The sequence below is a fragment of the Pelophylax lessonae genome, assembly GCF_965119305.1.
Source record: "Pelophylax lessonae genome assembly, chromosome: 2".
In the NCBI taxonomy this organism is placed as follows: Eukaryota; Metazoa; Chordata; class Amphibia; order Anura; family Ranidae; genus Pelophylax; species Pelophylax lessonae.
Genome location: NC_138769.1, coordinates 585519977 through 585529662, shown reverse-complemented (window position 1 = coordinate 585529662; position 9686 = coordinate 585519977). Strand labels below are relative to the sequence as shown.

General features: G+C 39.7%; 1 protein-coding gene across 1 annotated transcript in view; it reads right to left on the bottom strand.

Moving 5' to 3' along the window:
- Positions 1-385: 385 nt before the first annotated feature.
- LOC309545584 (electroneutral sodium bicarbonate exchanger 1) overlaps positions 386-9686 on the bottom strand; it is a 414564-nt gene continuing 405263 nt past the window's right edge. Inside the window, exons 23-25 of the mRNA XM_082244814.1 lie at positions 7104-7204; positions 3679-3780; positions 386-734 (exon numbers count right to left, since the gene is read on the bottom strand). Of these exons, the coding sequence (XP_082100940.1) occupies positions 722-734; positions 3679-3780; positions 7104-7204 (216 nt within the window). The 3' untranslated portion in view covers positions 386-721. The remainder of the gene's footprint in view (positions 735-3678; positions 3781-7103; positions 7205-9686) is intronic.

Here is a 9686-nt window from a genome sequence, read left to right as displayed (position 1 = left end):
CTGCCAGTGTTCATTTTACTATATCTTCTCCAAAGTATTGATTTTTCAGTTTTGTGTGGATTTAACCTTTTCTAAAATCTAAGATTCCACTGCTCTAACACTAATCTACAATGGTAATTCAAAAAATAAGGAGGAGCATCTTTGAACTAAGACAAGGCAACATGCCAAACTACATCTCTCATTTGCGTTACTGTTAGGAAAGCCGAGATGTTAAACTCTTACTTCCATAAACATTGACTTAACTATCACCCAGCAGACACAAGAATCTTAAGGTATAATTTGGTCCTATGATTTACAAAACCCAGAATATGTGACTACAGGACTTAACAGTAAGTACTGACACTATTCTTCATCCAATTGTAGTTAGTAAATACTAGGACTTCAATGTGGTATATGTCCCGATGGGGTCAATCTCCATCGATCCCGCTTGGAATGACTTCAGAGAACCTGTCTGAAGCTACAGTTCAGCATTGCTGTGTTGGACACTTTCTTGTTACAAGTGCACTGATGGCACACAAATAATAACAGCTTGTTAAAGCACACACTGAAAATTAAAAAATATATATATTTATACAAGGTAACATTTCTGATGGCTTTAACATGTATCCTTCATCTGGAGAAAACGTGGGGACATCCAATAAAAACTGTATGCCACATTTTGGGTCTTGGCCCTTCCCTGAGTCATCTTCGATCAAGCACGGTCCTTCACGCGCCAAGACACCTATTTAAATATGCTGCCAAATAAAACAGAAGGTAAGATACAAGACAGAAATAAGACTGCAAACTTAAATCAGTACAACTTTTTATGATGAAAATGTTTATGTATTTCATTTGAAAGGAAGAGGCATTGGGCTATTATAAATAAAATTGCAGCAAGGAAAAGTAGGAATTTACCCACAAAAGTGTTACTTTTGATGACCTTTTTTTCTAGAAGAGGTTAGCTACAGAATGAAAGCCATATATCCGACCTTCATTTTCTTTTCGATTGCATAATACAACACAAACCAGCTCTATGCATGACATACTGTACTTACAGTTTATGCAGCTGGATTAGAGAAAGAAAATTGTGGTCTGGCCTTTAGATGTTTTGCACACATGCTTAGTTTATTTTCAAAGCACGCTGGAAGTTCTTAAGCCCAGGGCACTCTATAATGAAAATTCCAAGCACAGTTTACACAGGCATGCTCAGGTCAAAGCCCCATGCCACTCAGTTGGCTACCAAACGGGATGGGTGGCCTCACTAGTCAATGGAAAGGCAAACAGGGTAGTAGAGCATGACAATGGTGCCATCTGAGTTTAGGGTCTCCCGGGTAATCTGGAGATGTACTAAATATGCCTACAGAAAACTGCCAATCCCTGCATTACAAACTGAAATTAACAAATATGTGGTGACCTTCATATTACATAAAATCTTACCAGAGGAGGCATCACCATCATTACATGGGAATACCTATGAGGTCCTAAATAAGCAGGGGGGTAATGTGAAATGCATTGACCCTTTCACAGGGACCATTTCGACACTAACTGGAATATCCAGAGATCGGTTGTTTGTGTGATCATGACCTCACATTGTTCAATAATTACTTGTTTTTAATATCTACTTGGATATGTTACAACTGCTTTTAATATATGAATTAATAAAAGTGGATGATATTCTTTTTAACCGAGTTGGGTTTACTATTTTAGGCATAAGTCCCCTTGTTTTAGTCTTTTTGGGTTTAATTTACCCTGCATTACAAACTTGAGGAAGGGGGGTTTCCAAGCTTTGCAGAGAACACTGGTTACCTTTAAGATGCACACAGCCATGAAAAGAAGGTCACCAGAGGAAAATAGCCAGATTGGAAAATTATTCAATGTATATGGGGAGTATTAAGTCTCTGCAAACATGGTTCACTGATTCCAGGGTTTAGATTTAATATTTCATATGGATTTTTCCAACTGACTGCATAAGTTCCATTATGATAAGGCTGAAGCTCCTAATGCTCCAGCGTGGGGTGAACTTGATCGGCTCTGACGTTACCACCTGTCTGTCGAGAGTCTGGCAGAACCACAGTGGAATGCATGCTGGCTCCTGTGACAGGTGGATTGGCTACTATCATCACACATGATTGAGCTCATTTGTCTGAGCTGATAAGCTTACAGGCACCAACAATTATAAGTGTACTGTTTGTTTTTTTACTTTTAATAAAAGAAGACTATGGTTTTATGCGATGAGTTCCTTTCTGTTTCCTCTTCATGCCCTGTGAGTGGAGTTTTAAAGGGCTGGGGGAGAGGAGGACCATACCCCACAACTTAATAAGCGTGTTTGACCTTTGTTTTACTATGAAGATCCAATTCTTCTGGTGAGTTTGTGCTGTCCAGAGGGGGTGTACAGGATTCTTGACACTTTCATAGCGGATGAAGCAGCAGTGACCTCTCAAAAAAATTGAATTTCTGACCTCTCAAAAAAATTGAATTTGGTTGCTTTGCCTTACTGAAAACCCTTGATGTTCTGTCAATGAATATCTAGCAGGAAATGTTGGGACTTGCAGTTCCACATCCATGGGTTACTTGAGCTGCATATTGACAGGAGTTTTCTCATAGGCAATACCCTTTTTCTGGAATCATTGTATTGCCTAGGCCAGTGATGGTGATCCTTGGCACCCCAGATGTTTTGGAACTACATTTCCCATGATGCTCATGCACTCTGCAGTGTAGTTGAGCTTTAAGGGAAATGTAGTTCCAAAACATCTGGGGTGCCAAGGTTCGCCATCACTGGCCTAGGCTATAACGAGCATTGCTGCATTTTAGAGTTAGTCCAATGAAAAGAGTGGCTCTGTTTTTTTGTGAAAATAGAACAGTCCTGCGCTGGCTTCAATTGTTTTCCATTGTTCCAGCAAATGACTAAAAGCAGGAAAACGTATTTAAAACACTTCCAATATTATTATCACTCTTTTGATACACTGTAAACCTCAAAATTGGGGCAGTGAATTCTCATTGAGCCATTTGATGTGTAGTCAAAATAATGACAAAAGGGAGCCTAAAATTTCCAACCTCAGGGGTAAAATGGGTACTTCACAATACAACCAACCGTATAGCAACTTACATTAGCTTTGCTACATTCAAAATGCTGACTTATATAGTAAAAACTAGGGTTGCACCAAAACATTTTTTATCGGCGAGTACGAGTACCAATACTTTCGGTCAAGTACTCGGTATCGATACTGAGTACCGATACTTTGTGGCGCAATCTGCACCCATCCAAAATAAATGGGCTCAAACCACACTGCAAAGAATTGCAAGCAATTTGACCAGGAATGCAGTGAAATTTCTGTCTGAATTGCATGCGGATTCCCTACTGTTCCTGTGTGAACCCAGACTTGTCATAGTGATTTCAGCCTGGGTGTGGGAAACCAAATGCAATTCAGACAGGAATTCCTGTTCAAATTGCATGCAAGTCTTTGCAATGCCATTCATTTTGTATGGCTGCAAATCACACCACAAAGAATCGGTTTTGAGTATCAGAGCATTTTCACGATTACTTGTGAAAGTACTTAGTATCAGCATACCGGTATCAGTGCATCCCGAGTATAAACTATATTATGACAATGCCCTTGTAATCAAACAAACCTTTGCATTGTTTAGAAATTAGCCTACACCACCTAAACACCTGTAGATCACGGATAGATTCTTCCTTACCTTCTTTCCTCTGCTTTTGAACTCTTATTGTTCATACTGAGAGCTTTCCACACAGTAGTTTTAGGCATTTCATCAGAGATATTTATGTCAGATGGATCACATCTAAAACAAAAACCATAATGAGCTAAATACATCACATCATCGAATAAAACTCTCTCTAGCTTTGATCCGAATTCTATTACACATTAGGTAGGCAAAACAAACTAAATTCATTGTTTACTAAAAAGGATACTTTTATTAACACTAAAAATGTATCCTCGTTCAAGAGTACCTTGCACCTAAAAAGCAAAGTAAACTTAAAGTGGTTGCTACCTTTTAACAGAAATTCACTTCCAGCGTCTCTATTTTATCAATGCATAACATGCTCTGTAAATGTTTTTTTAAAACAAAGCCTGTAATTATCCTTTTTTCAGATATATTCAGGCCGGTCACGTTACTCCCGGTCGCTCTCTTACTCTGATCCGGGTCTACAGAGGGAGGGGCCGAGATCTCCTTTTGACATCAGCCCAGGAGGTTGCATTACCGCCGTGCTGGCGGCTTAGCCCCTCCCACTATAGCCCTGGATCGGAGGAGAGTCGGCCGGGAGTCACATGACCCGCCTGAATATAGCTGAAAAAGGGTTTTTACATGCTTCCTTTTAAAAAACATTTACACAGTGTGTAATGCATTGATTAAACAGAGAGACTGGCAGTGACAATTTTTAAACTTTCATTTTCTACTAATAGCGACAGGAGGGGGGCGGAGACACAGACACAGGAGCTGACAGGTGGGGGGGAGAGAGCAGAGCTGTGGATGATGGAGGCACTTAAAGTGACCACAGTAATCGGGGCTTATACATTACTATTGTGGTTAGTACACAGAGGAAGGCACAGGAACTAGCAGGATTAACCAAGTTTTTTTACAGCTTAGAGAGGGACAGGTTAGACAGCACAAGCGATGTGCTGTTTAACCTGCTATAATGGAACAGGAGCCCTCTTTTTATTTTTTTTTAGGGTTACAAAGATTTTAAAGGCGAAGTTCACCTTTTGTAACAAGTTACACCCTTATTTAGGCTGTATCATGTAACACCTAACTATGCAGCATCCCCCTGCATGTCAAGATCCCTCACTGTGACAGTGGATTGGGGTTCTTCTCCCCACACCTGATGTCACAAATTAAAATCAGCCGCTCACACAGATCATGACAGACCTACTTGTAGTTTCAATGGACTGCGAGGCACCGATAAGCATGTTCGTAGACCATTTGGTCTTCCTGCAGCTCGGAAACTGACAGCCCATACTGAGGCAAGGGCACAGAGCTGAAGGAAGACTGTGCTGGAGCCTGACATTGCACCCATGATCCACTTATCATGGGTGAAATGTTCCACAGGCTCCTGAAGAAAAAAAAAATACATGCATATTTTTTTACCTCCAAAAACATGTTTTTTTTTTTTTTTCTATAAAATAATCACATGTAACAAAAATACGTCGATAGACTATTTAACTATCCATTAGCTTCTACCAACAGAGCCTAGTAAATTGTAGAGGATGCCAAGCACTGGGATGAAGGTTCTTATCACAAGATTGGAACACCATGGAAGGCAGAGGAACAGTGAGTATATTTTAATTTTTTCTACAAGTGTTTTTTTTTTTTTTTATAAGTTGATTTACAGCATTTCAGCAAGGGTGAGGAGCAGCGAAGGTACAAAGTGGACCTTTCATGTAGTGCAAAGTCCACTTTAAGTACAACACTTAACTACAAAACCATCACTTAATTAAGCAGAAGTGCTAAAAGAAGTACTGTAATAAAAATTAGAAATCAGTCAGAAATTATTCATAAGGCTTAACACTGCGGGGTTGATTTACTAAGACTGAAGAGTGGAAAACCTGTGCATGGTAGACAGCTTCTAACTTCAGTAAGTAAGCTAATTGGTTTCTATGCAGAGCGGCACCAGATCTTGCACTCTCCAGTTTTAGCAAAACAACCCCTGTGTGTTTTTCATTTGCATCAGCTTTTTCTCCGTTCACAAAGCCCACCTCAATTTTGAATCACTTGGTTTATATTCTGCGAAGAGTAGGGGTAGGATACAGAAAAAACCTGCAGTCTATAAGAAGAGTAGAGTCATCTAAAAGGCAGCAAGCAATATGGTTAACCTGTAGTTACAATCCATATGACCTGCCTCTTCATCATGTGTTTCACTCTTCCCGACTGCTGTTCACAAAATTCAGTATAATGTTGTTTAGAAAAGCCAGTCTAAAATGTCTCTGAAGCCTTGGGCTACACTGGCGAACAGATCTCTTTGCTACTCACAGGTTTAACCCACTTGCTAGCAGTTATCCCATATGCAACATACTGACTAAATGTGATACTAATGTTGGATATATGTAACCAGACCAGCATTCCCCCAGCCCTAACAAACTCCATCTGTATTTTCCTTAACAGCAATGTTTTCCTATAATCATCAGCTCTATCTAATGTCATTATGCAATATTTTTTTCTGATTGACGTATTTCAGAAACAAATACTGCATTGTGGCCACTAGAAGGAGTGAACAATCATAGGAAATAAGTGTATTAAGCTACATACGGTTAGAATACGTCAAGGCAATGCAAATGCTTACCACATTCGTCCTACACGTTTTTATTTTATAAACAGACCCCTTAGTGATCCGAAATCTAAGGGTAAATGTTCAAGTAAAAACTGCTCCTGATTGTAGGGATATTTGTCAGACATGTACATATCTGCCTAGCATGATTTTGTATTAATTAAGGTCCAATTTATATTTTAGGAGTATTTCAAATAACACTTCGTCCAAATATCCAGGATGAACAACCCTTGGTTTTTTTCTAGAGAGGCTGGTCCTCTGTTAACAAAATTGACTAAACTTCATTCAGCTAGGCAGCCTCAAGTTTATTTTCACTTTTTTGCAGCCAAACCGGGACAACATCTACTTTATATTTGTTACATGTTCTCATTCCTTTAGGACAACTTTAAAAAAAAAATGAAATTAAAATAATTGCTGCTTACATTTTTAGTTGCTCTTTTCTGAGTGGTCTGGAGCTGCCACTAGGGGGCGAATTATTCTGATATTTGGCCTCTCATGCAAATGGTACTTCAGGGCAGCATTTGGCATCTCCTGCAAATGGTACTTCAGGGGGCCTGAGACTGCCACTCCTACCTTGCTAGATCCATACCCTTTTTTTTTAAACTTCTGTACTTAGTTACTTGATGAACCTCTTTATAAATCAATGAAAATGGTTTTCTTTCAATAAATATAATTTGGAAAGAAAAATTATTCAACTGGTAAATGAAGTATATGTTCAAACGTTTATCTAGACAGCTGTTTAAGAGTCCAAGCCTCATTGGCATTAGTCAGCATCGATTTAAGAATGGCCTCTTGCAAATCCACCTATATAACTCCTAAGAAAGTGTGATGTAGAACTTACCTGGAATTATTGTTTCTCCCAGGGCTGCCCAGTAATTTCCTAGTCTCTAGAGGAAGCTGCGCCCCTTTGTCGTCACTTGCCTGCAGCATCTTCTCTGCCTCCTACAAAAAAAAATAAAAATACAGATTACTGTTACACTATTAGTAAACACAATGCATCCTAGTTTTAGGTAGAAACTGAGAAATAAACCACCTAACACTTTCTTAGGTTTGTAAGGGACTCTGGTTATAAAATCTTTGCTCTCGTGTTCCCAGGTCTGCACATCCAGCAATGCCATTTAGAGTCCCACCCTTTCTGGTGGATTGTTAAAGAGGTTGTACACCGAGAAAAAAAATTTTTCTCTTCTTTACATCCTGAAAGAGAAACCCATAATGAGCTAGTATGCATCGCATAGTAGCTCATTATGAAATACTTACCTTAGAACGAGCCCCCGCCGTGCCGTCCGCTTACCTGTATGACGGGCGACATGTATAGTCGCCCGTCTTCCGGGATCGCGGCATCCGGCCATCTGATTGGCCGGAGCCGCGGTGACGTCACTCCCGCGCACGCGCGCGGGAGCCGACGGTCACGGCACGGGGCTCTGAAGGAACGGCACGATCTGCCGTTCCTTCAGAGCGCATGCGCCAGTGACGTCACTGGCTGCATTAAAGGTAAATATCTCCTAAACGGTGCATGTTTAGGAGATATTTACAGTACCTATAGGTAAGCCTTAATATAGGCTTACCTATAGGTACAACTTCCTGAGGAGGGTTTACTTCCTCTTTAAGTTATACTATGTAGAGGGTGAAACATGGGAAGTAGGGACATTCTTGTTGTAGCAGAAAAAGTAAAGAGAGCTGGAATCCAAGTGGATAATTCAGCTCAAAAGGCTCCATCTTTACCTATCATATCATACTTAAAGTGGAACTGCACTGCATCTAAACAACACAAACCAAAAATTGTATTTAATTTATTTGTATTATTCAAAGCAATCTCCCCTATTCATCCATGTCTCCATGCTTTATTTATCTGAGAAATAATAAAAAAATAAAAAAAACACCCCTAGCATTTCTGTTCGTGGCCATCTTGAGTAGGGGCAGATGATTCATGTACCATTTACTTCCTGGAAACCATCTGCCCTTAGCTCAGGCATATGCTGAGCTGAGACCCCTCCCCCCTCTCCTGAAGACTCCTGGGATGTGTGGCATCATTTGCCTAGGCATGGGAACAAGGAGGTAAATGAAGAAATGTAAAAAAAACTTTAAAACAAGTAAATATGATATACTTTCCTATCTATTTACTAATGCTAGCTGCATAAATATTAGAAATAGTCCAAGTTGATTGAGAGAATGAAGTTCCACTTTAAGTAGATCTACAAGACTGCTGCAAAGAGACTTACTTTATGCTTTCAATTAGGAGAGAAGCACTATTATCCACGTTTGATTTTGTTTGAAGGAAAATGGGAATTTAGCTTACCAGTAAATTCCATATCTTGGAGTACTGTATAAGACACATAAAATCACAGACCACTGGCTATATGCCGCTACCTTCAGGTTATTGGACACTGGCAAAAGCTTTGCTGGAAAAGTTCCCAGTATCCCCCCTTTATAACTCTGCCCACTCCTTTGGATCGATTTGTAGTGAGAAATAAGGGGAAACTGAAGACAGAGGGGAAGGCTCTGTGTCCTGTACTGTACTTCCAGATATGGAATTTACTGGTAAGTGAAAATCCACATTATCTTATTTATACAGTACAGGACAGGAAGTCATAGATCATGAAATGTCCCCAAGCAATAAACTGCAGGGTAGGCAACAATATAGCAAACAACCCCACAAGAAAGGGTCAATGGATCCTAAACACTCAGGTGACAGCTTTTTTTTTTTTTTTTAAATCAGAAGCAAGTTTCATTTGAACACATTCAAGCATACTGTACATGGTCAATAAACACTCACAAAAGAATGCAAAGTCGTAATGTACAAAACAGTAGAAAACAGGCAGTTACAGCTTTCAACTGAATAGAGCTCACTATAGAGAACATACAGCCCCACCTAGTGGCTGAAAACAGAAATGACAGTGCCAATAGAGCATTAATATCGCACACTCCAAAGTCAGATAGTAATAACCAGCATGGAGTAACCAACAGCATTCTACCCCAATATCCTATTTATAATCAGGTCTACTAGAGCCACACCTGGCGCATCAAGCCAACCTCCCCAAACCCTCTCAATATGTAAATAAAGAATTTTCATATCCCATATAGTCTAGGCATTCCTTAGGGATGGAGGGGAAGTGCTTTTCCAGTGGAGGAGAATCATTTTACGTGCCTGAAACAAGGCTCTGGAAACAGCTTCCTTTTTTTTTTTTTTTGACAGCTTCGAGTAAGCAGAGAGCAGCTCTGTATGAATCGAGGACATGTCGTTTAAGTTCGTGAGGAGGGGGGGGGGGGGTGAATCAAGATTGCGATTTTTTAATAATTAATCGTGCAACTCTAATGCCCATGTACATACTTTTAAATGTAAGTGCATTTTTATTGCTTCCTTATATTAAAATGTAAATACTACACTATAAGAGGCTTCCCTATATCTTCTTTTATGAATTGCTTA